The sequence below is a fragment of the Pyrgilauda ruficollis genome, unplaced genomic scaffold (assembly GCF_017590135.1).
Source record: "Pyrgilauda ruficollis isolate IOZ18807 unplaced genomic scaffold, ASM1759013v1 scaffold9, whole genome shotgun sequence".
In the NCBI taxonomy this organism is placed as follows: Eukaryota; Metazoa; Chordata; class Aves; order Passeriformes; family Passeridae; genus Pyrgilauda; species Pyrgilauda ruficollis.
The window spans coordinates 10,650,531-10,678,184 of record NW_024531043.1 but is presented as its reverse complement, the minus strand read 5'-3'; the positions used below and the strand labels follow the sequence as shown (position 1 = coordinate 10,678,184).

The 27,654-nt window shown below is 48.7% G+C and overlaps 3 protein-coding genes and 1 long non-coding RNA gene across 10 annotated transcripts in view; 1 reads left to right on the top strand and 3 right to left on the bottom strand.

Annotated features, from left to right (window-relative positions):
* Window positions 1–436: 436 nt before the first annotated feature.
* DIABLO (diablo IAP-binding mitochondrial protein) lies at window positions 437–4,308 on the bottom strand. The gene is made up of 6 exons (XM_041488473.1): window positions 4,172–4,308; window positions 3,437–3,551; window positions 3,102–3,233; window positions 2,122–2,232; window positions 1,924–2,020; window positions 437–1,038 (listed from the first exon to the last, which is right to left on the bottom strand). Exons 1-6 carry the CDS (start codon window positions 4,216–4,218, stop codon window positions 833–835), a joined length of 708 nt encoding a protein of 235 aa, XP_041344407.1. The 5' UTR covers window positions 4,219–4,308; the 3' UTR covers window positions 437–832.
* On the top strand, window positions 4,277–12,517 carry LOC121364839. The gene is made up of 3 exons (XR_005956919.1): window positions 4,277–4,385; window positions 5,737–6,068; window positions 12,426–12,517. It is a non-coding gene; the product is annotated as an uncharacterized LOC121364839 (long non-coding RNA).
* On the bottom strand, window positions 10,058–17,514 carry VPS33A (VPS33A core subunit of CORVET and HOPS complexes). Its single transcript, XM_041488472.1, has 13 exons — window positions 17,382–17,514; window positions 17,234–17,299; window positions 17,028–17,155; window positions 16,363–16,552; window positions 15,493–15,609; window positions 14,931–15,105; window positions 14,041–14,234; window positions 12,522–12,648; window positions 12,287–12,354; window positions 11,677–11,814; window positions 11,166–11,303; window positions 10,838–11,006; window positions 10,058–10,427 (listed from the first exon to the last, which is right to left on the bottom strand). Exons 1-13 carry the CDS (start codon window positions 17,481–17,483, stop codon window positions 10,234–10,236), a joined length of 1,806 nt encoding a protein of 601 aa, XP_041344406.1. The 5' UTR covers window positions 17,484–17,514; the 3' UTR covers window positions 10,058–10,233.
* A 781-nt stretch (window positions 17,515–18,295) lies between these two features.
* The window catches only part of CLIP1 (CAP-Gly domain containing linker protein 1), a 62,233-nt gene continuing 52,874 nt past the window's right edge, over window positions 18,296–27,654 (bottom strand). For all 7 annotated transcript variants that reach the window (XM_041488466.1, XM_041488465.1, XM_041488468.1 and 4 more), the window contains 7 exons: window positions 26,131–26,183; window positions 21,416–21,533; window positions 20,994–21,153; window positions 20,838–20,884; window positions 20,086–20,091; window positions 19,844–19,968; window positions 18,296–19,214 (listed from right to left, as the gene is read on the bottom strand). In XM_041488466.1, coding sequence (XP_041344400.1) covers window positions 18,992–19,214; window positions 19,844–19,968; window positions 20,086–20,091; window positions 20,838–20,884; window positions 20,994–21,153; window positions 21,416–21,533; window positions 26,131–26,183 — 732 coding nt within the window. In that variant the 3' untranslated portion in view covers window positions 18,296–18,991. The remainder of the gene's footprint in view (window positions 19,215–19,843; window positions 19,969–20,085; window positions 20,092–20,837; window positions 20,885–20,993; window positions 21,154–21,415; window positions 21,534–26,130; window positions 26,184–27,654) is intronic.

Genomic DNA, 27,654 nt, shown 5'->3' with positions numbered 1-27,654 from the left:
TGAAAGACACCCATGGTTTTGAAACCTGCAGTGAAACATTAAGCTTGCAAAAGAAATAATTATTTCCTGAAACTTGCATTGGGAAGCATTCAAATATGTAAAACTCTTTTGCTCAGTGCTTTGTAGAACAGCACACAGCAGCTGCCAAAACAATTTTGTTTATAACTACAATATACTGAAAATCAAACCTCCCCATTGCTTCCTGGGGAACCTCCCCCAGAGGTGATCCTGGGTGAAATAAGTTGCTGTGCTGAACAAAACTGCACCAAGAGCCTGGGTGACTCCATGGGAAGTTCTCAGCTCCAGAGCAAATATTTCCCCTGACTGCAGCTCAGTGTCATTTGGTGCAGCTGCCAACCCAGAGGTTAAAAACTTTTAAATTCAAATAGAAAGCAGGGCCTAATCTCTTCACCAAAGGGACACACCCACAATGAGCTGCTTTTGCACAGTTTAATAAAGGCGTATCACAGACATAATTTACCTCACAGGTTAAAAACAAGGATTTTTAAATACACTTCTCTGTCTGATCCCACAAACACACTAAGGGAGCAGCAGGACCCTCCAAGCAGAGACACAATTACCACCAGGCCATCCCTGATAACAGTCTTCACATTTGCATAGATAAACATTTAAATAAATGAATCCAAAAGTATTACAAACAAGGTAAGTTACAAACAAAACTGAGGCCTTCCAAATACTTGATTTGTAAAGCAATCCTTTTTGGGGGAAAAAAAAATGGAATCACAGGCTTATTTCAGCAGTTTTACACTATCCCACACTTAAGAGCTTGGGACTGTTCCATTTGTGACTGACCCTGAGAGTTCAGTTCTGTTCAGTCCTCCCGAAGGTAAGGGTCATCATCTGTATTTTCTAAAACACCCTGTGGCAATGAGTCCTCTCCTCGGGCTTTGATGAGCTCGTCTGTCTGAGCTTCAGCTAATTTGGTCTCTGCTTTCTGGGACAGCAGCCTCACCTCCTGCACCTGGGACTTCAGCACCTGGATGTGGCTGCGGGCTGTCACCGAGGCCTGGTCTGCACCTGCAGGGAAGGATTGACACTCTGGGTTCCAGGAGCACTGGGCAAACCTTCAGCTAAGGAAATGGATGGGATTACCATCTGCTTCGCTGTGTTGTGAGGGCTCTTGGGCTGTATTAATGGTCAATACTGTTCATTTACCTCAAGCCTTTTGTCTGCTTTGAGGTGTCACTGCTCCCTTGAATTCTCCCATCCCAGTGGGATACAGCTGGAGCTGGACAGGAGTGATCACCTTGTGCCAGTGGGTTTGAGAGCTAAACCCAGCCCAGTCCCTGTGTGCTAGAACCTTTCAGTCCTTGCCCCATCCTGGCACCTACAGCAGTGGGAATACTTGTGGCACTCTTGAATTCCCACCATTCTCCTCCCATGCTCCCACAGATTTCTGGGTCTTCTCCCAGAATTAGGGTCTCAATATATTCACTGCCTTCCCACCCTTCTCCACTTCAGTAACTTTGCCCATTTGCCACAAACCAGTCCATAACTCAGTCTCAGAGCTCTCAAATCTCTCCAGGGAGAAAATACCAAAATTAGTGTATATTTTCCTTTTTTAATGTAACTAAATCCATCTGGAAAATCCTCCTGGATTCATAGGCAGCCTTGGTTCTGTGGCTCCCAGGACTGTGTTTGAGCCTTGCATTTAAAAAGAACTGAACTCTACCCTCAGACATTTTTGGCCATGGTTAGTCTTGACCTAAACCACAAGTGAAGTTTCCAGGCTTAGCTCTCAGAACACACCTACAGACTCGCAGCCAAAACCAGAATGTACGTGCTCAGCACCTCTGAAAACCAGGCACCAGCTGTCAGTGGTGGTGTTAACTGGGTGTACACTGTGTGTCTGAACTGTGCTGAGAGAGGGACAAGGGGCAGAGGCTCAGTGCTGCTGCTCACCTGACTGATACGCGGCCTCTGCCGCCATCTCCGACAGCCGCAGCGCCGTCATCCAGCTGGATTCCAGCCTGAGGTACTCCTGCTGCTTGGTGGTCATCTGGGAGAAAGAACCAACAAGGTGTGACACACTGAGAGCTCTCCTGAGCTGTGCAGAGCAGGGCTGGAGAGGCAGATGGTGAGGGAGGTTTGTTTGCTCACATCCACTCTGGCTCCTATGACCACCTGCCAGACTGCATCCACCTCTTCCGAGTTCATTTTCCCAAGGAGATTTGAGTATTGCTTGTAGAGAGACACCAGGGTATAAACTGCCTGTGAAAGAATAATTTTGCACAGTTACCACAACAGCTTGCACAGCTCTGGTGTTGTCTCAGTGTTACCTAGTGTTAATTAGCAAAATTACTCTTCATACACTTGATGTCCTGACAAGGATGTAAACTGGAATGCAAATACTTTACTCAAATTAGCACTTTATTTGCAAAATTAAAACTGTGTCTTCTTGTTTCAGACTTAAGTATGGCTCATGCCATTCTTCTGATGGAACTCAGTTCATGGCCTTAGCAAGGCTGAGAAGGGCAATAAAATGCCCAAGAAGAGAGAGCTCAGTGCACAGGTAATATAAACAACTGCTACGAGTTTCTTCAGCCCCAGTTCTGAGTTCCAGGGTCATTTTGCCTAAGTTAAAAAATGGACTTTTTACGAGAGCATGGAATGACAGGACAAGGGGAATGGATTCACGCTGACAGAGGGCAGGGTTGGATGGGATGTTAGGGAAAAATTCTTAGCTGTGAGGGTGGTGAGGCCCTGGCACAGGCTGCCCAATCCCTGGAGTGTCCAAGGCCAGGCTGGACGGGGCTTGGAGCAACCTGGCACAGTGAAAGGTGTCCCTGCTCATGGGACTGCATGGGCTTTAGGGTCTTTCCAACCCAAACCATTCTGAGGCTGAGTAATTTTACTGCAAAAGCAACAGTTTAACAAAGCTAAAAGTAACTTCCACATTTGCTGTAGAACAGTGACCCCACGGCTCCCGAGGGACCTGACATCTTCAACTCCCCTCACCCCTTGGGTTAAATTAATTTTGCAAAAGCCCATTTTGAGTGTTGTTTAAGAGGTGTAGCTAGTGGCAGAGCAGCTGGCACTGCCAGCAGTGGGTGGTGCCAGGCGTGAGGCCCCGGGCTCACCTTGGTGTACTCGGTGAGCGCCTCGATCAGCGCGTACGTGGTCTGGGACAGCAGCGTGGCCGTGCTGTCTGTCACCAGGGACACGGCTCTTCTGATCAGGGCATCGTTGCTCAGGGACCCCGAGCTCTGCTTCTGCAACACAAGACACCCGTGTGACCCCGTGTGACCTCGCCATCGCCCTCCCCACGGACACCACTCCAACACCAGGGTGAGGAAAAGCCCCACTGCGAGGCTGCACAGCCAAGCTCTCCCTGAGGATGCAATCCTGGGGGGAACCAGGACGAGCAGGTGGGTTTGGGTGTTAAACTGGCACAGGGAGGGGGTGCTGGGGGTACCTCCACGACGGGGACAGCGCACAGGGCCACCCCCAGCCCCACGGCCTGGTGCCACTGCCCGCTCCTGCCCACGAGGCCTCGCTGCCGGACGCTGGCCAGGACTGGGAAGCTGCGCCTGGAAAAGCAAGAGGCAAAGTTTAGCAGCAGAAACGTCCCAGTGTGGGGTGGGAAATGGGGGTCAACGAGGAGGAGAACACCCAGAAGCTGTTCGAGGGGATCTTGTCTATGCCAGGCTCCTGTGATGCAGCTGTGTGACAACAGTTTGTTTCAAATTTCGTATTATTGTTTAATCATTAGTGCAAGAAAAGGCAAGCACAGTAACTAGTGCAGTATCAATACTTCTAGAGACAAAATGTGTGTTAGCTGGTATGGACACACTGCTGATAGTCAACAATACTGGAAAAGAGGTTAAAAAACATGCTCAAAAGTGGCGTGTGGTACATTCAGGTGAGAAATGTGACAGGTTTGTTACACTTGGGTCTCTGTGGTCAGTTTTATTTATAACCCAAGCTGTGCAAATGCCCTGGGGTCAGGGTCTATCACAGAAAATACTCGAGCAGAAAAACAGAAGCACATGAGAGTCTTTTTTGTTGTTCTACAGCAATTTAATGAAAACAACCGGCGGATTTTCCTTCTTTTATGCCGTGTACTCTTTAGCCTACAGCCTGCGGGTGGGTAGCGCGGTGCGGGCAGCGTGTGTCCCCCTCAGCCTCTCCCCCCGGCCCGCCGCGGTACCTGAGCACGGAGCAGCAGCTCCGCAGCCACCGCCCGCCCGCCGCCATCTTGGCCCGCCCGGCGCGCGGGAAGTGACGTCACCCCCGCCCACCTGCGGGGGGCGGGGTCCGAGCTCGGCGCGTGCGCAGAGCGCCGGCGCGTGCTGCGGGGGCGCGCGCCGGGCCGTGAGGGCAGCGGCGGGAACGTGAGGGGAGCGACCGGGAGATGTCCCCAGGTGTGTCCTCGGGGCTGTCCCCAGGTGTGTCCCCAGGGATGTCCTCGGGGCTGTCCCCAGGGGTGTCCCCAGGTGTGTCCTCGGGGCTGTCCCCAGGTGTGTCCCCAGGAATGTCCTCAGGGCTGTCCCCAGGGATGTCCCCCGTCACGGCCCTGTGCAGCACCCCTGACACCTCCTCCGTATTTCGCCGGGATGCCCAACATCGCAAGGGTCAGAAATAGGCAACAATTTGCCTAGCTGCTGGGAATGAGAAGGAGAGTATGAAACAGGGTCTTGTCTAACTGTTGCAAAATGTGGAATGTGTAAAAATCCTCTTAACGGGCTGTTCTTTGGTGTTTGGTTTTGTAGCTTTCAAACTGGATAAGAATACTTAATCTGTGAAACAGATAAGCCCACAAGTTTTTACTGATGTCGGGGTGTTAAAAAACCAAATGCCTTGGTGGTGGAATTGCCTTGATAAGGTTTAGGGCTTGGTGTCTTTTAGTGATACTAGACTTGGGAAAGGTGAACAAAGCTTGGGAAGAAAGACAGAAGGAATGTGGAACTTTGGGCCATGAGGACATTGGGCAGAGCCCCCAAGACAAGGAAGAAACTGAAAAACCAAAAAAACCTTTCACATCTGAGTTGAAATCAGCTCCATTGGATACAAGGGAATTCCATCGTGACCAACTCGGAGACACCAGTGCTCCTCACGGCCCTGGTTTAATTCATCTTTATTGTTCTAAAGTACATGCTGCTGTTTTTATTTTGGGTAGTTCCATGCTAGTGATAATCTCCACCTTCTCCACCAAAGGTTTCCTATTCCACACAAAATGACCATAATCAATTAAATCTATTCTTTTTAGTTATAGCAAGAGTTCCTGTTCTCTCTCCTGTTTTCAGAGACTCAGCACAGGTTACTTTACTGAGGCAGTGCTGTATCACACATTTTTCATCTAACTCCATGCTTTAAACACTTGTTCCAGAGCCTGGCACGCCTGAGAGCGCCAGATAACAACCCTGTACCTGATAAAACCGTAGGGAGAGGGGAACCTTGTGCTGATTTGAAATGTCTTTTTCCAGGACTTCTAAAACAAATCACAAGTAATTTCAGTGTGTCTGCCTTCACACCCTTAATGAGGCAGAGCAGGACAAGGCAGGACTTGTTTGTTGAGATGTTGGAGTGGTGTTGCATCCCTGCCATCCCCTGTGCTGGGCTCGGCAGGGTGGGAATCTCAGGAGAAAACTGCTGGGAGGCTTTTAAATAGTTCAGAGTCCAGGAGACACAAAGAATCTGCGAGAGCCGCAAGGATCTGTAAAGTGCATGCACGGGGATACCTTTTCTCTTTTAACCTTTATTGTTTTCACACAGGAGAATGAGGCTGAGGTGAGGCAGCAAGAGCACAGAACTCTTGCGGGTTCGGCGCAGGGGGAAGGCGCCTCCATCCCGTGTGCGGAGCTGCGCCCCGGAGCCGCGTGCCTCTGGAAAGGCCGAGGGAGCAGGAGCGGGGGCAGAGCCCTCATTTGAGCACCAGGAAGTAGGTGGTCCAGCCGGCCAGCAGCAGCGCCCCGAGCAGCACGGTGTAGCTGAACAGCACGAAGGCCAGCAGCTCCCGCAGCACCTTGAGGAAGTGGATGGCAAAGGAGTCTGGCATGGCTCTCCCGGCTCCCAGCTCCTCCCTGGCCTGGAAGCAGAGGAACAAGGTGAGGCTTCTTCACAGCAGGGGCACCACCCTGACGTGGGGAGAAATCTTGTGGGCTGGGGGATTGATGGCCACCTGGAAGGTTGTTAGTGACTGGCGTGGGCCTGTTCAGAGCCCTGCTGAGGTGCTGAAAGAGAGTTTGGGATCTGATCAAAGTCTCCAGATCAGGACTGGTGAGGAAGCAGATGGAAGTACAGACACAGGCAGTGGGCACGGCCATGGGGGTGAGGCTGGGGGGTGTTACAGAGTCCAGCTGGCTCCTGGAATCTCTCCCCTGGGGCTGTGTGTCCAGGAAGCGTCAGGATCAGAGCGGCCGCTGATGGTGCATTACCAACAGCGTGTTCTGATCAGAGTGGTCAATTCCTCCAAGGAAGCCACCATTAATATTTAATTCTATAATTGCATCTAATGGAGGTACTGGCACAAACTGAGCCTTTTGTTTAGGAATGACGAAAACTGAGGCTTAAATACAAGTTTGTACAGGCAAATATTTATATCTTGTGTTAAAAATAACCGTTAATAGGAGACGTGGGATAAGATGCCTTAGAATTCATCTTCTAGCAGTATTGTATAGTCATATGTACGCATTGCTTTGGAAGGGATTGCTCATTTGTTTAGTTTAAATTAAATCTGAACTTCTCCCCTAAAGTCACTGGCTTCTTAGATTTGAAGCTGTGAAAACCCACCTAAAAAATTCTGTTGTCTCTTCAATTTACGTGTTCTTTTAAATTTTCATCGCAACTGTGCCCGATCAACAATATTGACGCTCTTGGTCAAGCACGGACGGGAGTTTAAAATCAGACTTAGGATAAAAACCAACCCAGAAGGATTATTTTTCTTCTGAACAGCCTAAAGCCAGCTAAACTAAACTGAATTCCTGTCCTGCTGCCTGGAATGTTTTTTGAAGAGCTCTTGTGATAAGGAATTCACTTTTTGGTGTTGTTTAATGGGTTCAGCCATTCCATTCCAAGCTCAGGCACATGTATATAGTACAGGAGTTACAGCATTTTTAAACCAGCTATGGTTTCTCTGTTGTTCAGAGCGTTACAGATTTCTGTCCATAGGCTGTGCGAGATTTCTGGTTATCTAGAAAGATGCTGATAGAAAAATAAACTGCTTACCCAGGCAGATGACGGGCTCTGCTTCGGCAAGTTCGTGTTTCTCCCTGGTTTTGCTCTGCAGCTGTCCCTCTTGCAGGGGTTTGTGCCGTAGGCTGATCCCGCTGTGATCCAGGAGCAGAGTGTGTGTGTGTGTGTGTGTGTGTGTGCATCTCACACGAGGACTGAGCTCTAGGTGTGGTCAGCACCGGTTATGATCCGACAGCGCCGGGGTGCTCAGAGCAGCCAAACACTCCCCTTCCCCTGGGGGCTTTTGGCAACAGCATTTCCAGGGTTCCAGTGCCAGGGCTTGGAGTCACCAGACCAAAACCTGCATTTGTTGAGATGTGGGGGTTTGCCTCTAACAAAACCTTGTGTCATCTTACATGTTTTATTCTGTTATCTCGAAGGCTGCAGTGCCTCTTGCTCTGTTCCCTGAGCACCCTGTGCTCTGTGAACCACTCCGGAGGAGGATGCTCACACACAGCTGGGGCTCATCCCCAGGGTGGGACTGTGCAGGCTGAGCCAGGATATTTATCAAAACTCAGTGAGGGCTGAAGGCAGCCTAATCCCTGCACGGTCCCCAGGTCACTGCTTAGTGTCACCCTTACCCTCCTTCCCAAGGAGTCATCCCAACATTTTAGAGCTCAAATGCTGCAGCTCCTTTGCAGTGAGGGGAGGAGAGCCAGGCTCTATGTTTATTCTTAGCAAACTGCTTCTGATAATGTATGAAAAGTGAAAGTCTTGGGGTAGAGGTTGGGTAATATTTTCTTTTTTTTATTTTTTTGTAGTAATGTAGACAGCAGAGAAGGAAGATTATGTACTGCAAATCAAATCTCTTACCTACAAAGATATTATGATGTAGAAAATGGTCCCTTAATTTAATTAGGTTCTCTTGTTATCAAATTATTACCCACATGGTCAGCAGGGCCTTGGACAGAAGCAGAACATCATCAGCTGCTCAGGAAGCCTGTTAAATAGTAATTGCTCCTCCAGGGAATTGATCAGTGTCAGGATGGCTTTTATTTTGTTGTTGAATAGTTCCAGGAAGAGGCTTTGTCTAGGTGGAGGGGTTACACAGTTCTAGTGTAGGCTGCAAAAAAATAGGCTGCAATGTTGGTGATGAATTCAGTGTTTACCAAGTGTCTGGTGTAAACTCTTTACCAAAAAAAGTTTTGCCTGTAGTGTTACTGATTGCTGGCCAGGGGGAAGGTGAGAAACTCTGTGTTTTTCTTTATTCACCTGTGGTGTAGCTCAGAAACCAGCCTGGTCAGTATTTCCTTGGGATTAGTTCAACTATTAAAATTTAATTAAAAAATAATCTGGAAATTGTGATACTACAGAGACACTTCAAGGCCAACCCAAGGACACACCGTTGGTCTGAGTCAATTTCTTGTTTTTCTCTGCACAGTAACATCTAATTTTTGATCCAAACCTAATTCAGTTTTCCTTTTAAATACTCTGAAATTAGCTACTTTAAATGGAACTTGCAGAGCAAACAATCCATGTTTGCTCCTCTTGCATCACTGAAGTTGCAGCATGTTTTTTGTTAAGTCTGTCTACAAGTTGCCTCCCCACCTGAAATAGAAAGTCTCCGGTGATTGAAATTGTATTTTTCTTCAAAAGTTCAGAAATTCCACTTCTAATGTAGTATTACAGGTGGCAGAACAGAATTAAATTTTACATGAGCCTTCATTAAATAACACTTGGGTGTTAGAAAAATAGTTTCAATTTAAGTAATTCAGTTATCCAGTTATCCTGGGACAGGGAGACAAGGATACAGCTACCACAGTGCAGGGTTTTATTTTATTTTTGTATTCTAGAGAGAGAGAGAGTGTGCAAACACTTCCAAAAAAAAAAAAAGATTAACTACATCTTTATTTTATTTTATTTAATAAGTCAGCACCAGTTAAACAACTGGAGGGGCTCCATGGAGGGTCTGACTTGGCAGACTTCAGTCTTAGAAAATAAAGCAGACCAAAACCCACAGTCACAACTGTGACAACTTGGAAAATTTGAGGGATTTATTGGGACATATTATACATGATAACTAAGGCAGAAATGTTTGCTAAGAGACTGATTTAAGGTGAGGAGTGGGCCTTTTATTAGTTGTGTTTAAGAGTCAACTGCAGTGTGGAAGAGTCCCCAGTGGCTGTGAGGACACTGACAGTGCCCAGCCCAGCCCAGGCACCACCAAGGACCCTGCTCTGCCTTCCCTGTGCAGCCAGGAGCTGCCTCTTGCATGCCCAGGGCCCAGCCACCAAGCCCATGGAAAATTCCATTTTACAAGTTTGAGCTCTACAACAGCTTGTGACAGCAAGTACCAGTTTATAACCTGAACAGGGGGTGAAAAAAGTGCCTGTTTAAAACCCACTGTTTACTGGGTCCCTGCTCTTGCTATTTTTGGCCCCCACACAGGGAGTGTTTGTGTGTCTTCAACCATAAACTCAGGACACACTGATGTCATTCATACTCTGGAGGAGCTTTCCAGCATCAGGTGGGTGTACCTAGGACAAAGAAAGCACCTCACAGCAATCCCTTCAGGGGACAAGTGAAGTAAAAGGCTCAAGGATCACAGGTATAGCTGTGTACAGATCTCTGACTGACACATCCATGGAATGTATCAGGCACCAGAGAGAGACAGTCTGGGAATACTGGTATGAAGTAAGGAATAGAGAACATCCTGCCACCTCAGCACCTTAGGAGGGTAAAAAGCAGAAATCACATCTCCCACCAAAGCTCAACTGAAAGAAAAAAAGCAGCAATTTGCCAAAGAGAAGGACCAGGGCCCATTCCCGCTGCCCCAGCCCTCGGCTGCCAGGTCAGACCATGAGCAGGGATCTCTCTCTTTCCCACTATTTATCATTAGTGCCTTCCAACCCTGCTTGTCTACTTGGAAGTTCCACAGACAGCTGGAACACAAGTGCAGAAGGGATGAGGGTAACTGCTCACGAGCTGGTCCCAGGAGAGCTTCCTTCACTGCCGTGTTTCTCTGATGGAGCAGCTGTGCCAGCTGACATGCCTGTGTTACACAGGGCCTCTCACATTTCCTGTCTCTCACCACACACCCTAGAACGGGGCAGGCTCCAGTTTCTCCATCAAGGATTTGATCCAGGTTGTCCCGTTGATGAGTTTTGTAGTGGCAATGATGTACTCTGTGCCTCCATCCTCCATCTGGGACAGGAACCTCAGTGCGGCGATTTCTGCGTACGTGACCCCGCCCAGGAAGAACACCAGGGTCACTCTATTCTCACCCTGCTGACCTGTGGGTTCACAAAAAAGGTCCAGGTTGGCTTGGTTTGATTTTTACAGCTCCTCTGCATCAACTGTCAGTCAAACTCAAATGACCTGAATTAGAGGCTGGGACACAGAAATCCACAGTCTGCTCCCAGCTCTGGAGTTGCTACAGGATGTGTTTCTGTTTGAGAGTGATGCTGACCCTCCTTCACATAACATTACTTATTAAAATCACAGTGTAAGTTTAGGGTTTATTTTTGTACTCTAATGAGAAGTTAAACCCTTTGTCAAAGGAGGATTAGGCAATCTAACACTGCTGTGGGACAGGGGGATGCCAGACACCTGGACTCTGCCTGCCCTGAATTCAGTTTGCCTCACTCCCTGCTCACACAGACATATTTTCCTGTACACCATGGGAAAACAAACCCCAACTTACGCTTTTTCTGCAGGCCAGTAGGGAGCTGCTGCCTCTCCTCGAAATGGGGCCCTGGCAGCATCTTCAGAACCTCCTCGATGCTGCGCCAGCCCGGCCGGGCCAGCAGCTGGGCCAGGCGCACGCTCAGCGGGGCGTAGCCGCTGTACACGTACGAGATGTCATTGGGGTTCTGGGGGCACAGAGACAGGGAGGGGACAGCACGTCAGTGCCATCTCCTGCTGCAAAACAGCCTCAAATAAATCAGTAACATTGAATAAAAAAGGAGGTTTTCCTGCTGCACATAATTCTGTAGTTAGAGGTAATGTGTGCTGCTGAGGTGCCCCTTTACCTGCTCATTAACATCATCCATCCACAGGCGCAGCGTTTTCCTGATCGTCGGGTAGTTATTCCTGCCACCTGTCTGGGGTTTCAGGAGTCCAGCCTTTTCCAAGTTGTTTAAGGTCAATATATGTTCATAGCCATAAGTCTGTAATATGAAGAAATCATCTTTAATAGCATGGCAATAACCCATGACCAGTGTTTAAAACAGGAAAAAAAAAAAAAGCAAATATGTTTGTTTAAAAAATATGTTTGTTTAAAAGAAGTTTTTTGGTTAAGATCTCTGTAGAGTATATCCAATTTAGAGTGTTTAAATAATATTAGTAAAAAGTGATATAAGCCTCTGTATCTACATGTTGTAACAAAAGCACCTCCCAAGTATCTGCCCAAACAGAAACCCAGTACTCCCTCTATGCACATTATTCAGGTGTAAGATGTGTCTGTCTAGAATTGAAGTGTAGAGCTAAAGATTTGACATGGATTTTCTCAGGAATTTATTCCTCCAAATGTTAGAGGCTAACCTGGATAATCTCCCTTTTGTAATGGTCCAGAACCTTCTGCTTCAGCCCACTATTGCACACGGATTGCAAGCACACGAGACGCAAGATCTTGATTAATGGATGTTTCTGAGCTATGCAGTCTTCAATGTAATTGTTAACCTATTAAAGAAAATACATAAGCAATTATTTCAAGAATTGTTAAAGTGCCCATCAGACCTGGAAAGAAAGATATGGTTTGCCTGGTTCTCCAAAAGAGCAAGAAAGAGCAGCAGCTGCTCTCCAGGCAGCTCAGGACCATCTGTAAAACAGTGACCCAGCTCTGGTTCCATCTGGGCTCTCCCTAGAGCAGTCCCTCACTCAGTAGCAAACTTTGCACTAAAAAATTCTTATTAACCATCTTCTATGTTCCACTGATTCCTCAGAGCATGGGGTGCCCCTGGACAGGTCAAGCACCCCAGCTGTGCACAGGCAGTGACAGGTAACTGAGAGATCCATTTCACTGGACATCATCTAGATCAGATGTTTCCTCTCTCAAAAAAACCAAACCAAACCAAACCAAACCAAAAAAAACAAATGGGAAAAGAAAGTTTTTTGAAGATGTAACAGTGGCTAAATGCCATTATCTGCTTACCTTGTCTGTGTCTATTCCAGACATGAACTCTTGCTCCACTGTTAAATTATCAAAGAAATCTTCAGATGCTTTGGGAAAAGAATAAATATCAATACAAGAGCAACAGACAGCTTATGTTTTACAATTAATGTTTCAGCAGAGATGCACTGGATGGAGCAAAGCCAGTTTTTGCCAGGCTGAGTGATGTCCACCAGGTTACCTGGCATCCTGCTGGATTTACATGATTCCTACTCACTGGTGATGTCTTTGATGAGCTCTGCGATGGAGGTGTGGTTTGCCAGCGAGCTCCTCGCCGCCTGCATGTGAGGCAGCTGGGACACAAACTGCTTAATCTCTCCAACAGTCTTGGCATGGTGCCTTTCCTGTAGAAATCCATCACTTGGGTTAGGCCTTGTTCATGTTAGTAACACCAAACAGATCATTTTATCATGAAGAATTATTATTGCACTCCCTGCAGGGAGTTAGAGCTATGCAGCCTTCTGGACAAAGATGCTTACACTGAAGGCACAGCATTACCTGTAACAGCACTTGGATCACGGGGAGAGGCAGCACATAACACAGCAGCATCATTAGACTGTTATTTTCCATTATCCCAGTGTTGTAAATCATTTTATCCACATTTGTCTGACTCCAGCCATCACTAGCTGCTCCTCAATTTCCCTACCAGGGAAAATTCCCTTTCTCACACCAAGAGGAATTACTTTGCTGGCTGACAGGGAGCTCTAGGCCAACGCTGTCAGAGCTGGGGAACGTCTTCCCTTGGAGCAGGAGTGAAAGGTGCTGAGGAACTGGGCTGGCACGGTCTGCCATTCACTCTACTTGGTGGCAACAACATGCCAGGTTTTGAGGCAGGACGTGCTGAAGCACCATGCAAACAGAGTTCAGCTCAAGAGGTCTGCACTGCATTTGTGCTACTTGCCTCTTGCTGCAACTTGGAATAAAAATAGTAATAATTTGACTCATATGTGAAGGATTTAAATGGGCAAGTGCAGGCAGGAGAGTCATGATGGAGCCTGTGACTGAAGAAGTCCTCTGCTGCCAATATGCTGCTGTTTCATTATCACCTATTACTGCTGACAATTTCTTAGAATTCTCCCTGTTTAACAAGCAGTATGAACAATCCATCTTTAGCACCTCCAGCACTAATAGTGCAGAAGCAGAGCTGCACTGGGGAATGAGGCTGAGCACTCAGTGTTTCAGTTAAGGTACCACTACCTCATTTTAGATGAGGCAGGTAAAGAGGCTAAAAAATAGCCCTAAGGAAATACAATCAAAGAGTGAACAAGTTCTCTTGAGAATCACCATGAGGTCGGAAAAATGAGATATGGGATCTCAGTTTATGAATCATCAACAGCATGTTTTCAACAAAACCACAAACGTGTCCCACACAGCTCTCCAGATTTGTCTGAGACAAGCATGAATTTATAGTTCAAACCTCCTGCATGACAACTGCCTTTTGCACATCTATGGGCTCACACAGCACAAGCCTGGATTAGGCAAGCTCTGAGCAGAGGGAAAGCCCCAGAAGAGAGGTGTGGGAGAAATGAGGAACCACATTACTACAGGCTCCTTAAAAGGTGATTTGACCAACACCACTCGGAACAGTCCATCCCAGGGCAGGGGAACAGACTGGAACAGCTTCCTGTTTTTTTTCTGGGTGGGGGATTATTGTGGGAGCAGCTTGAGCTGCCAGTCCCAGCCCTGCTGAACACAGACTGTGAATTATCTGGTGCACTGATGGATACAGGCCTCACCTCAAAGGCTGCTGAGATGATCTTGGCTTTCTTGCTCAGCACTGACCCCACAGCGTTGAAGTTCTTGTCTCGGATTTCGGCATAAAGCTCTTCTGCAGAGTTCAGCTGGAGCTTCTTGGGTTCTGTGGGGAGATCTTTCCCACCCTCACCCTGCTTCTTTGGGGCAAACTTCTCAGGAGGGAGTTTCACATAAGCTACCAAATGAAGAGAAATAACCCTTGTAAGGACTGGAACTTCATCAGCAGAAGTTAAGATCAGCAGGCGGTGGAAATGTGTCCCCTGAGCTGGAAACAGCTCTGAGTAGCAAAGCAATATTAACACTCAAACCACTCAGTGCCTGTGTGTTAATGAAGGAGAGTCCCCCTGCACTCAGCCAGGAACCTACACAAACATCAGAACCCAAGTGCCAGCTGCCCTGCTTTCAGAGAGCCTTGGAGGCAGCCCAGCAGCCAGTCCAGTCCAGCAGGAGGATTACAGCCCATAAATGCCTCCCTGGAGTTTTCTTACCCCCTGAAGAGCAGGACAGCGTTCTGAAAATGGCATTTCACAAACTGTCCTGTCCCCTCAGTGTGACACGTGATCCAGGCAGGATGGATGCTGAAGGCACACACTAACATTCCCACTCACACACTCCTTCTTCTGTCACTGTGCCTGCACCCAGCCAACAGCCAGAAGATGCCCCTTCAGTAACCATGGACTGTACTTGGCTCCCCTTCCCAGGCAAAAAGAGCCAGAGTGGAACATGATGGGCTCCAGCTTGGGACTGAACAAACCCCACACTGGTTTCAGCTGAGCTGCTCCCACATCACATTTAGAAAAGCACAAACCCACCCAACACACTGCAGCCTGCCCAGGACACGGGAAAGCTGTCCCTTCCCTGCAGGACTCACTGTTCTGGATGCCATAGATCTCATCGATCAGCCCCTCGTACGTCAGCTGCGTGGCCAGCGGGGTCAGCAGGTCCACGTTGCGGTCCAGCAGCAGGAGGGTATCAAAGACAGGAAATATGGAATTCTGGCTGCCAGGGAACTCACGCTTCATCCTGATCATCATGTTGGCCACGTGCTGCAAGGAAGTCACATTGCTCTGGTGAGGGTGCAGGCCACAGCAGATGGATGTGACCTCTGGGCCCTGCAGGCACATGCTTGTAAAGGAAGGGGGATGGCAGGAGGTACAGACTGGCTGATGGACAGAGCAGGATGAGACTGAGAAAACAAAAGTCCTTCTCTGTTGCTCTCTGCAGCTCAGCAAGACAGCGACGGCCAAAGCACTGCGTTCACCTCAAGCTGCTCCCTCACCACAAAAAATACCAATTAAACCACGGGTTAATCACAGAGAAGCAAAATGGATGTGTGTGTGTGTCATGGCTGGGTTAAAAAAACCCAGAGGTGCATTTAACCAAACACTCCTTAAGGCATTTCCAAAGAACAACATGAATTTGTTCAGCCTCACCCGAGCACAGTCGCCCTTCCCAAAAATCTGTGGGATGGTTCCATAGAGAGCCTGCAGTGTCATCAGCCCCTTTGCTGCATGGTACAGACTGGTCTGGTCACTCTCCAAGTAACATTCCTAAAGAACAAGAGGGATTCTGATGGGAGGTGTCAATCCAACACAGATGCTTCCACAGCAGAGCAGGGTTCATGTGAACAGTTCAGAGGAGACACAGGCTGGGGACAAACTATGGCTGTTGGCATATATGGACCTTACTACCTGTGCTGTCACTACATCAAATCATTTTTTGATCACTAGACTCTAGTATTTTTTGAACTCCAAACACAAATACAGTTTGATGGAGTAAAAGTGACTGGAAGGACCTTCTCCTGCTAATTAGGCCAATCTGAGCACCCAACACCTCAGCTGCAAGCCCTGCCACATCCTCTGAGGGCCCAAACTCCCAAACTATCCTGTCCTTGGATGCAGCACTCTGGGAATGCAGGACATGCAGCTGGGATGTGACAGCTGTTAATGCTCAGTGCAGTGAGAACCATCACACGACTCTCCTGGCTGCGCAGGAACACAACTGTGCTGGCTCCTTGTGACAACTGAGTGCTTTAAGCCTCAGGATGCTTCACTTGTGACAGTAACACCAGCAGCTGAAGCTGGAGGAACTGGGATGCAGCTTGGTGTAGTGACTGTTCCTTCAGCATTTAGTGTGAAAACACACAGGGAAGTTCAGGCTTCAGGATCAGGCCAGGTTTGCTCTGCAAGGCCTTTCCTTGCTGTGCAGGTCACTCACAAACCCTCTGAGAGCTGCTGCAGCAGCAGCAACGTCCAGCACAAAACCACATCCTGCTTTTCCTCGAGGACGAGGCGAGCACGCACCTTGAAGGCGCTCTCGGACTCCATGGAGAGCAGGTCTCCGTCGAAGGGGATCAGGTCCAGGCTGTACTGCTCGCGGTGGATGAAGGAGCCCAGCACGCCCTGCTCCTTCAGCCACTGCTCGCACAGGAGGCTGCGGCGCGGCACGAACAGGATGTGGAAATCCCTCTGCGGAGAGCGGCCTCTGTCTTCCCTGCAAATTCACAGCAGGAGCAGGGCACTCGGTCACTCGCTGCACACGGGAGCAGCACAGACCACGGGCAGGGAGCACTGGATTCACACAAAACAGGAACGCTGCACTGGGTTATGCTGACTCCTGGATTTGGAGTGTCAGTGTCCTTGTGCAGCCACAGCTCTGACACCAGGGCAGGGGGACGTGGCTGTCCTGCAGCTCCCAAAAGGCACAGCAATCCAAGCATGACTCGTTCCAGCTAATTAGAAGGAGTGTACGTCCTCGCAGGGAGGAACGCACCCTCTGCATCGCAGCCAAGGTAAAGCCCCCCTGCCCAGGGTGTCTCACGCCCCCACTTAAACCACAGAGTGGCTGTGCTGCAATTTGGTGTCTGCACATCGCCCTCGTTCCCTGCACAGGTGTAACAAACCACACGGTGGTTCGGGCCACGCCTGCCCCCTCCTCACGGCCGCCCTGCGTGCCCTGCCCGCGGTACCTGAGCACGTTGTCCGTGATGATGTCCATCAGCTCCAGCTTGGGTCTGACGAAGAAAATGATGTTCTTGACGTCGGCCGGGGGCAGCCGGCCCGGCTTGAGCGTGAACATCTTCTCCACCTCATGCTCCTGCGCGGAGGCACGGCCGTCAGCCGAGCGCGGGGGCGCCGGGTCCGGCCGCCTGCCCCCGGCCCCCGCGGCGCTTACCTTGAGCAGCGAGTACTGCGCGATGAGCCCGAACGGGCCGGTCAGGTACTCGTCCCACACGATGGCCTGCGGGAAGGGACGGCGGGATCAGACCGGCCACACCTCGCGCGGAACCCCCCGGCCCCGGCCCCGGCCCCGCCGTGCCCACCTTGGAGCCCGCGCACTTGTCGAGGAACTCGCGCAGCTCGCGCCGCCCCGCCTCGCGCAGCGCCGTCAGGTTCACCCGGCCCGAGCTCAGGTGCGCCGCCATGGCCGCCCCACCGCGCCCGGCCGCGGGGCGGGGCCGCGCAGCCGCACGGAGCGCGGGGCGGGGCCGCGAGCGTCAGAGACGGCGGGGAGCGGCCGCGCTCGGGACCGGCGGTCGTGGGTGATCGGGTGTGATGTGTGATCGTGTGTGTGTCATGGGTGTGTCATGGGTGATCGGGTGTGATATGTGATCGTGTGAGTGTCATGGGTGATCGGGTGTGTGTGTCATGTGTGTCAGGTGTGGCCCCTGGCTGCTCCCGGGACTGTGACCGGCCGCAGCAGGAGCTGCTTCCCCCTGCGCTGGGCACTGCTGCGGCCGCACCTGGAGCCCCGTGTGCAGGACAGTGAGGGGCTGGAGCGTGTCCAGAGCAGGGAACGGGGCTGAGGGAGCTGGGAAGGGGCTCAGCCTGGAGAAAAGGAGGCTCAGGGGAACCTTTGGCTCTGCAGAACTCCTGCCAGAAGTCCCAGCCGGGAGGGTCGGGCTGTGCTCCAGGGAACAGGGACAGGGAATGGCCTAAAGCTGCACCCGAAGGGGTTCAGGTTGGACATCAGGAGGAATCTTCACTGAAAGGGTGGTTAAATGTTGCCCAGGGAGGCAGTGGAGTCACTGTCCCTGGAGGTATTTAAGTAAGGACTGGATGTGGCACTCAGTATACCCTGGTCATGCTGACGAGGTGGTGTTTAACCAGATTTGGTGATCTCAGAGGTCTCTTTCCAGCTGATGGATCCTGTGATTTACAGTGCAGCCCCTGGGCACACCTGTCCCCATGCAGAACCCCTCACACTCTGAACGGAGTGCAGAAAAGACAACACTACTTTTTTTTCCAAAATATAACTTTATTATATATATGCATATATACACACACCACACTCACTATATAGAAGCTGAAATAATGCAAAACAGGGATGGCCCACAAACTGTTCCAGGTGTGCACAGCTGTGCACAGCAAACAGGTTTCCAAAAACCCCAGCAGCTCCTTACCTGCGTCATTTCCACATTTCACACCAAACCACGACCCAGAGCTCACGGCACCGAGCGACATCGCAATCAAAGGAGTAAATGAAAATAAAGATGAAGTATTTCTCAACTCAGTCCAGTGTCAAAAAAAAGCTTAAAAATCTAAATGTACAAATTCAGCCTTAAAATGGTTTAGTGCAAATATGAAAATTAACAGCATATTTTAAGGTATTTAAATAAGCTTTAATATAACTCTAGTGCTTCATTCCTATACATGTTTTCCCACCAACAGATCCAACAGCACAGGGACATTTCCTGTTAAGGGCAGGACAAACCCAGAACCTGGGAAGAAACAGCATAAAGTCATTGTTAAATCATTTATTTATCTTTCACTGAAGTTTGTTAAAAAGGGACAGGGGGTCTGTATTAGTGGAAGATCAAAATATCGATGCTTGTAGGGACTCCGGAGCGGGCGGGCAGCGGCGCGAGGGTCACTGTCCCTTGTCCTGGCAGCCAGCGCAGGGGCCGCTGGCGGAGGCCGGGGCTGTCCCCGCTCAGAAGGTCTCGTCGTCGTTGCAGTCGGCCGTCCAGTGGCCGAACACCTCGCACGTGTCGCAGTAGGGCCGCTCCTCGCGCCGGCTGCCGTGGTGCGCCGAGTGCGGCGGCTCCTCCAGCGCCTGCGCCTGCGTCGGGCAGTCCTCGGTGTCGTGCAGGTCGAAGCAGCCGCAGATGTCGCAGAAGAGACGCGGCTTCTTCTTGGACAGGCTCTCCTCCTCACTGCAAGAGCAGCATTGGCACAGTCAATGCCTCTGTCACACGGGAGCAGGGCCCACGGCCCCGCAGTGAGCTCGTGGCTACTGAGACTCGGGAAACGTCACGGAGCTCCACCAAAAACAGGAAACAAACCCTTCTCCACCACCCTGCAGTGCCCCCACCACCCCTACACTCTAATATTTACTGAACAAGCTGCTGTTGGTGCAAATACTTGCACAGAGATCTAAAAGAAACACATGTGAAAGAGTTTCTCTTTTCCCTTAAGAGAGCTGAAGTCATGATACATCAAATAGGTTTTAGTTCTATTTCTCTGCATTGGTTCCTCCCATCCCAACACAGCTACAGCCTCTTGGGAGCAAAGACTCTTCTGCACTTGGAAAGGGCCAGATTCACCAAGTCATACAACAGACATGTCACAGACATCAGTGTTTGGGACTGATAACTACAGAGCACCATTTGCACCCCCAGTTACACCACAGCGTAAAGAGAAGGCTGGATCAACCACGGAATCCAGGGAAAGCTCTGTCTGTCCCTCCTGACAGCTGAGATCAGGCTGGAGCATCGTGCAGCTGCCAAGCAGCTCCACCAACAGCTCCCAGAACAAGAGCCAAGGTTTCCTGCAGGATTTGTACCTGTCATAGTTATTTATCTCCTCTTCATTGCCATTGAGGGCTGCTTCACACATTCTTTGTATCTTCAAGTTCAGTTCTTCATTTCTCCTTTGCAGATCCACTATCACTGAATTCAGGAAGTCGATCTAGGAGAGCCAAGGACAAGGACAGTCAGAGGGGCAGGGGGATGGCACCTCCCCCAGCCCCAGGGAAACCAAGGAACACTTGGGAAATTAACAGGAGAGGAAAGAAGTGGAACCAACCTCGCCCTGGGGGAAGGAAGGGTTGCCATCAGCAGGTGAATCCAGGGAAGCAGAAAACCAGAAAAAGATTGGTGGTTAGTGTATATTCATGACACTTCTGGTGGCTGCACAACTGGGAAGGACATTTTTTAATCACTGTGTGTGACATTCCTTTTTAACAAAGGCTTTATCGTGAGCAGAAGGTGATTCTGTTCTAACCATATTTTCTAGGCATTTCTTGGCACAGGCCCCTGAGGTCACTGTGACTGTCCTACTCTGAATCACATCTTCCTGTGCCAGCTGAGCACCTTCCTTCTCCATTGCTGCCAACCCTTGTCCTGAGTCCAGTTCTGCAGTTAGGAAGAACTGCAGAGCTCAGAGGTACCCAGGAGCTCAGGGAACCCATTTCTCCAAGATGGCAAGCCCCAGCTTCAGGTGGGCCACAGCTTTTCCCCATGCACATCCAAGAACCCTTTGGGAATGCCAAGGAGCAGTGAGTGCTCTGCTGGGCTGCACCTCTCAGGCTGCAGGACACAACTTGCCACCCTCATTTCCTGCTTGTTTCCTCACCTTCCCTTGTTTCTCCAGTATGACTCGTCACTTGATTTAGTATTTACTGTCACTGACACTGCCCTTCAGGAGCTGAGGGGCTACAAGATAAATCTGCCCATTAAAATCCTGACTGACAAAACCCAGTGAGGACTGCCTTTGGAATATTCCCCTCTCCTCCAGCCCCACTGCTGGTCTAGCATGCTCATGTGCACATCCAATACCTGCTTCTCTCTTGCAATTTCCTCCTGAAGCAGAGTAGCAGCGTCACCTTTAAAGGAAAAGACCAAACAAGGTAGGATGTGACTTGTGCCATGGCTCGGTCAGAAAAGATGTCACAGCCTCTGAGGGCACAGACACTGGAGTGGCTCTCGCTTTACCTGAGGGGCTCATTACAGCTAAAGGCTGCTCGTTGTTTTCCTTGAGTTTTTGCTCCAAGTTCTTCACCTTTTCCTCAAGTTTCAGTTTGTCAGACTCCAGTGACTTCACCACTGACTGCAGGGTTTTTGCAGAAGCGTTTTCTCCGCGGAGCACCGTGATCTGGAAGAGTTGTTTGACAACACTTGGACCTCCCAGCACCAAGCCAGAGCACCAAGGCCAGGGCCCTGGAAGCAAGGGCTGAACAGCCACCATAACCACATGTCAGGAGCCACCTGGCACAGCACAGGCATCTGAAGATTTGATGCTAAGGTTTAACTATGCCACATGAAAGAAAAATGACCTGCCAGCTCTTCAGGAGCCAGCACACAAAGCCTCTGGCTGCAACTTAACTGAAATTAGGAATCATCCCTTCCTCATTTACCTCATGCCTGAGTTTTTCCAGTTCCTCATCTTTTTGTGTGATCAAGGCACTAGTAACATTGATGGATTTCTGTAAAGATGCTCTCTCTTCATCAATTTCTTTTTTTAAAGTCGATTCTCTAAAAGAAAACCAAGTAAAACCAGAAGTCATTTAATGAATGGGTAATTGTAGTGGCCTAAAGTAGTTTCATTTAATTTCAAGTATTAAACTACTGTAAGAAGTGGTTCTTAAAAAACAAATTACAATTTACTACTTGACTAAGGTTTTATATATGTACAAGCATTTCAGGTGTTACAACTGTGGAAACAAAGCAAAAACTTTACCTAGGTGGTACATGCCAGAATCTGCAAAGCACCGTATCCATTTGAATTTAAAGGAGCAAGTTAACAGACTGGGGAGATACAGGATAAACAAACATGTTGCACAATGTTCCACAAAACCTAACTTGAGAGTTTTGTTACTTCTTGAAAATTACTAACAAGCAACAAAACAGGCATGCAAAGCTCATTGTACAAGTTGTCATGCAAAGCATGGATGAGGCTGGAAATATCAGCTGGTCCTCACTAATTTCAGTGACATCATCATTTGCTGCACATGGAGAAACCACATGGGATTTGTTTTTACTTCATGGGAGAAGGTTAAAAAGAAATCCTCCAAAGCAGGCACAACTCTCTCCTGTGTACATATATCCAGTGTTCCCAATATTTTCCGTGGATCTTAACAGAGATACAACTTCTGCCTACAGCTCCTGCCTTAAGGCACCACTGCTGTGACACCCTCACAGTGCTGCAAGCTGATCTTCCTGACAGGTCACAGAACACACAGTGAGTAACTGTCCTCTGATGGGAGCAGCATTGCTACAAATTCCCTTACAAGCTGAAATTTTTTGGTTAAAAAAGGAAACAGAAAAGTGACTTCAAACCATTTACTTTTCTCCAAGAGGAAATGGCTCTTCAGTGCAGGCAGCAGTGCTGCTGTCAGCTCTGAGCTCCTGCAGGGACTCTGAACTGCTCTACACTCCCCAGCACCGCTGAGGGATCAGGAGCAGAGCCCATCCACATGGGAGGATGCTCAGGGGACAGCAATCGAGCTCAAATGGCAAAGCTTCCATCTCTGTGGTACCTACAGTTAGTGAGAGCCACGATACCCAGACCATGAAACACAGGAAATCTCACCACTCGAGAGAAACTCAACAATGAGAGCACAATCAATGCAATTCTTTCATTGTTCAGATTGCACTCGGGAATGGAAGCAGCAAGTGGAGAATCTGGGGTTTAGAAAAGCTGAGGCAGCTACCAAACAAGAACCAAAACTTGATTTGGTTTTGGTATATTTTTACAATGAGAGAATCAACAGAAGTGGAAACACAACAACTTGCAGACTGTGTGATCTTGCCTTCAAATAGAAGTTATAGTCTTGTTAATAAAACCCAAAAGGGCACTGGCATGGAAAGATTCCCTGGCCAGCCCCGAGCCAGCAAAGCACTCAAAGCTCCACAGCCACCTCCGTGTCCTCCCAGGGCTCCCCAGGCTCTGCCTCTCCCGTGCTTTGTCCCACGGATCAAAGGCACCTGCTGGTGTGGGCAAGGATGTGCCACCAGTGCATGGGGTGCTGCTGACAGAGCAGAGCTGCAAATCCAGGATCTGCTGGGAAGCAAACCCTGAGGACATCTGGGAATCACACCTGGAAGTTGCTGCTCACAAGCTCTGCTGCACCCGAGAGTTCTCGCGAGCGTTCCCGTGCTGTGCACGCAGCTGGGGAAGGGCAGATGGAAACCCAGTGACTCAGCCCATGCTAAGAGCTTGTGATTCAGCCAATGTTTCCACTTGGTCAGATCTTCACGGAGAGATCAGGACCAAACAGATGCTTTTGGCACAAATATGGTGAATTTGCCATTTGTCGCGCTTGGCTTCAACCAGCACAACGCTGAGGTGGTTGAAAAAGGCAAACGGGTTGTAAGGATAGAAATAAAATATTTACAGACTCAATAGAGGAGCCTCGAATGCTAAAACACAAGGGGAGAGAAAGGAGAGAAGAAAAGAGGAGAGAAAACAAGAGGGGAAGAAGGTCCCTGTGCTGGAGCTTTGGGTTTTCTTTCCCTGGACACTCTCTCCAGGAGCTGCTCCAGTGGGGGACCCAAAAATGCTGGAACTGGAGAAGCTACAACCAAGGAGGTGCTGCTCCTCAGTGTGGATCTCAGGTCACTTCCAGGCAGAGGCTGCTGCTGGAGTGGATGATGCTGGGAGCATCGTGTGCAGGGAATGGGAAATAACTGCACTGGGAGAGCTTGCAAGGAAAATCTTGTGGAAACCATTTATTTTATGTGGAAAAAACCAAATAATTTAGTGAACTCAAACTCTTTTTCCTGCCAATTCAAGTTCAAAACATCTGCTTACCAGCAGGGGGGAAATCAAAACAATAAAAATGACTTTTTCATTTAAATGCCATTTTAAAACTTCACTTTCATGAGAAGCTTAAAACATGTTCTGAGCAGTGTGTGGAAGTTGTGGGAGAAAGGGGATTGTTTTGGTTTAGTATTAGAAAAAAAAAATCACCCAGATTCTTCCCTTACTACAAAAATAAGAAATTCTAAGAATGAAGCAAATACCTTAAAGTGCTACTGGGTAAGCTTTAAAAATGCAAGATAACAAGAACCACATGTTAGAAACATGGAGTACAAATGCAAAATACTTTAAGGAAGGAAGAACAATATTTGCACCAAGGGCCTTTTCTGTTTTGGTAAAAAATATATAGACTATTTTTTTTTTATTTTATATATATATATATATACAGAGCTGAGTGTTTTACAAAACAAAAGCAAGACACCAAGGGACAAAGGCAGCCAAAATATGTACAACAACTTTACTAAAAAAAAAAATAAATTATTTATTGTAACGTGGATAGACTTTCTTGAGTCTTACCATTAAAGACACACAGATATAGCAAGGGAAGCAAGGGCAGGAAAGGGAAGAGAGAGGAATGAAATGAGTATCCATAAACAGCGAAGCTCAAAGACAGTCAGACAGCAACCCACACTGAACCCCAGAGCTGAGCCACACAGAACCCCCAGGATCCATCACCACCAAGCTCCTGGCACTCCCAGCTGCAGCATTTCATCCAAGGAGATGCCAAAACAGAGGGACAGAATTCCTGGGGTGGAAGGAAGGTGAGAAAACCACCCCTAGAGATTTGACCTAATTGAAACACAAAGATGGCTCTTGTTCAGCAGCTCCAATTCTTAAGGCAAAAGGAGGAAATTATCATCTTCCCATCACCAAATTCTGTGGAATTTGGGAATTCAGAGACTTTTTAAATTATTTTTACTTAATTAGCTCTTTATTCAGCCAAACCTTTTTCATTAGCACTGATGCCACGTGCTGACATGTTCTGAGCCCCAGTGCCTGCAGTTTGCCTCAGCCAGGCTGCTCCTGTTGCTCATTTTCCTCTTCTATTGCAGTTTATTCAACACTGCTGAGCAATGTCATTAAGCCAGTCACAAACTGGGGCATCTCAGTGTAACTAAAGTAATGGTAAAGTCATGGTAAAATTCACCTCACTGATTTAATTACTGTCTGAATTATTTCAGGCAGCTCATCCAGAGTAAAACAGGAGAAGGAAGATCAGAGCCACACTTTCCTCTGTAGAACTTAAAAAGAGTTTGTCTTTGAAAATGTTCTGTGTGAAACAGAACTGCTGGAAAGTATTGAATGACTTGGTCCCCAGTCCCTCCTTCCTCACTTCCAGGGGTTACACTACTGAGAACACATTTTCAAACACGGTCAGTAACAGGCTGGTGATGCAGCTCGTGAGGCTGCTTAAAGCTGGAGGCTCAGCTGACCCAACTCTGACACTCCCTGGGGAAGCTCTGGCTTGGGGAACACCTCACGTGCCTGCTGGCCTTTGGAACAGCAGGAGATACAACAACCCCCTCCCAAGAGAGTGCCAGGGAACGAGGAAGGGAACAGTGATAATACTGAGTGACCAAGGATGTGCAGAAACACCCAAAAGCCACTCACTGTTCTTTGTTGTGACCATTACAAATCCAGTAAATTTAGCAGGGGTTGGTTTGTTTTTCCTGGAACAGCTGAGGTGTCGTGGGGAGCTGTGTTGTTCTCTAAGGATTTATGTAACTGCTTTTGGACAGCCCCCACTTCCCTCGAGGCACAGGGACCAGTCAGCTTCCCACACTGCAGACACTCACACTTGTGACCTGGGACCTTTCCCTGAGCAGCAGTTTACAAAGGGATGCCCCAGACACCCAGGACAAATCTCCTGTTTTAAAAGCAGTGCTGAATGAACTGCAATAACCCACAAGGAACTCAACAGCCCGGAACCATGAGATGCTCAGGAACTTTCCCTTCCTTTTCCCCTTTTCCTCTGATAACCCTCCTCAGCATCACTGTATTGTCCATTGTTTTTCAAGAGCTCACCGGGTCAGATCTGTGCACACACATTTTATCAGACTGAGGGACAATCCAACATTCCAGAGCAGACTAAAACCAAACATTAAACTGGTCACTGCAAATAAGAATTACCACAACGTGGGAGGTGTGGAACTAAAGCAAACGTGGATGCTTCCATCTCTAATCCAAAGAGTGCAACAACTCAGCACTTTTAACCATGACACAACAGAAAAGAACAGCTCTTAGCAGTGTTTTTGTGTTCCATTTCTGTAGGACTGTGGGGTTAAACACACATCAGCAGGAACAGCTTACCTCTTTTTCATCTCTAATAACTGGTTATTGAGTACTGATCTCTCCTCTTCCAGCTAAAACAAAAGCACAGAGAGACTCCAGTTAATACACTACAGATTGTTTCCTTAGTGTGATATATCAGAGCATCATTATCATAAAATAAACGTGGGAGAGGCTGCAGAGCCCCCAGATCCTCAAAGCAGCAGATTTTCTAGTGGCACAGCACATGCACCCAAACACAAACTGCTCAGTGACAAAACATCAGCTAGTGAGGGCCTGGAGGTGCTTTATGAGCATTTCCATGTCCTGTGCACACAGCAGAGGTGAGACCACTGTTAAAGGTATTTCCAGACCCCACACACCCCCCAAGAACCCTCTGTGAGCCTGGCCACTACTCTGAGCCCAGCCCTGGGGAACTGCTGGCTTTGCTGTGCTGGATCATTTTTGTACCACTGACCCGTATTTGTTACTGCCCCGTGACTCAGAGATGAATTATTGATCCCAAAGCTGTTGGACTGGTGTTTGTTACCACATCCTGAACCTGGAACTCAGTGAGGCCTCTTATAAGCCCTTAAAACCTGCAGAGCCTTCAGCTGAAATTGTTGTTGGTTCTTGGGTCTAAACTGGGCTGGGAAATGCAAAGCAACAGAACTGCAAAGGCCCAACACAGAAACACTGGGGCAAATAATCTTCTGGAAAGGTTAAGAAAACGAATATTTTTCAGGCAAATTAATTATTTTTCACCATCTCTTCCTTCTTATTCAAAGTCAGCAGTTACTGCTCTGAGAACTGTCTGTGCCAGAACTCCCTGAGCACAGGCTCCAGTGGGATTTCACAAGCTTCCAGGGTTCATCCACAAGGTCAGGAACACACACATTTATCATGGCAACCTCAGAGCCCTGACAAAGCTCCTGTCCCTGACACAGGGAATTCTTTCAGCACTTTGCAGATCCTGAGGTTCAGCACAGAAGGTGTTAAACAAGTTTCCTCGAGCAGGCAGGGTGTCTGCCAGCCCCCAGCTCTCAGCTAAATGCAGCTCACTGGGAGCAGCCATCTCCTCCACATTTCCTGACAAGTTACCTTCTCCTTCCTGTGCTGCAGAGCTGTTAAACCCTCCAGGTCTGGGATTAACCAGGATTGTTTCACTGGGCTTAATCACACAACTTTATTGAAAAAATGGATACTAGAAGGGTGTAGAGAGACTTCATAAATAATTCTTAAAGCAAATCAAGATGTGCCTCTCAAGGCAAGTGACCACTGTGGCAGAGCAGAGCATCGAGGCACTGTGGGGGTATGGCCAAGCTTTTCCTGCAGGTCAAACCCAGCCCAAACCCAGTTCCACCAGCAGCACCAGAGCAGCCCCTGATTCCCAGTTTCTGTCTGTTCCCTGCCCAGAGGCAGCCTGTGTGAACTCCTGACACCTGCACAGACTGCTGACAGAAAGGGAGAAATATGACAAGTCTGAGAAATGGGACTCCCAGGGAGCTGCAGCTTCTCCAGACCCTCCTCCTGACACCTGGGTTCCAGGCCCCTCTCCTCCTGCAG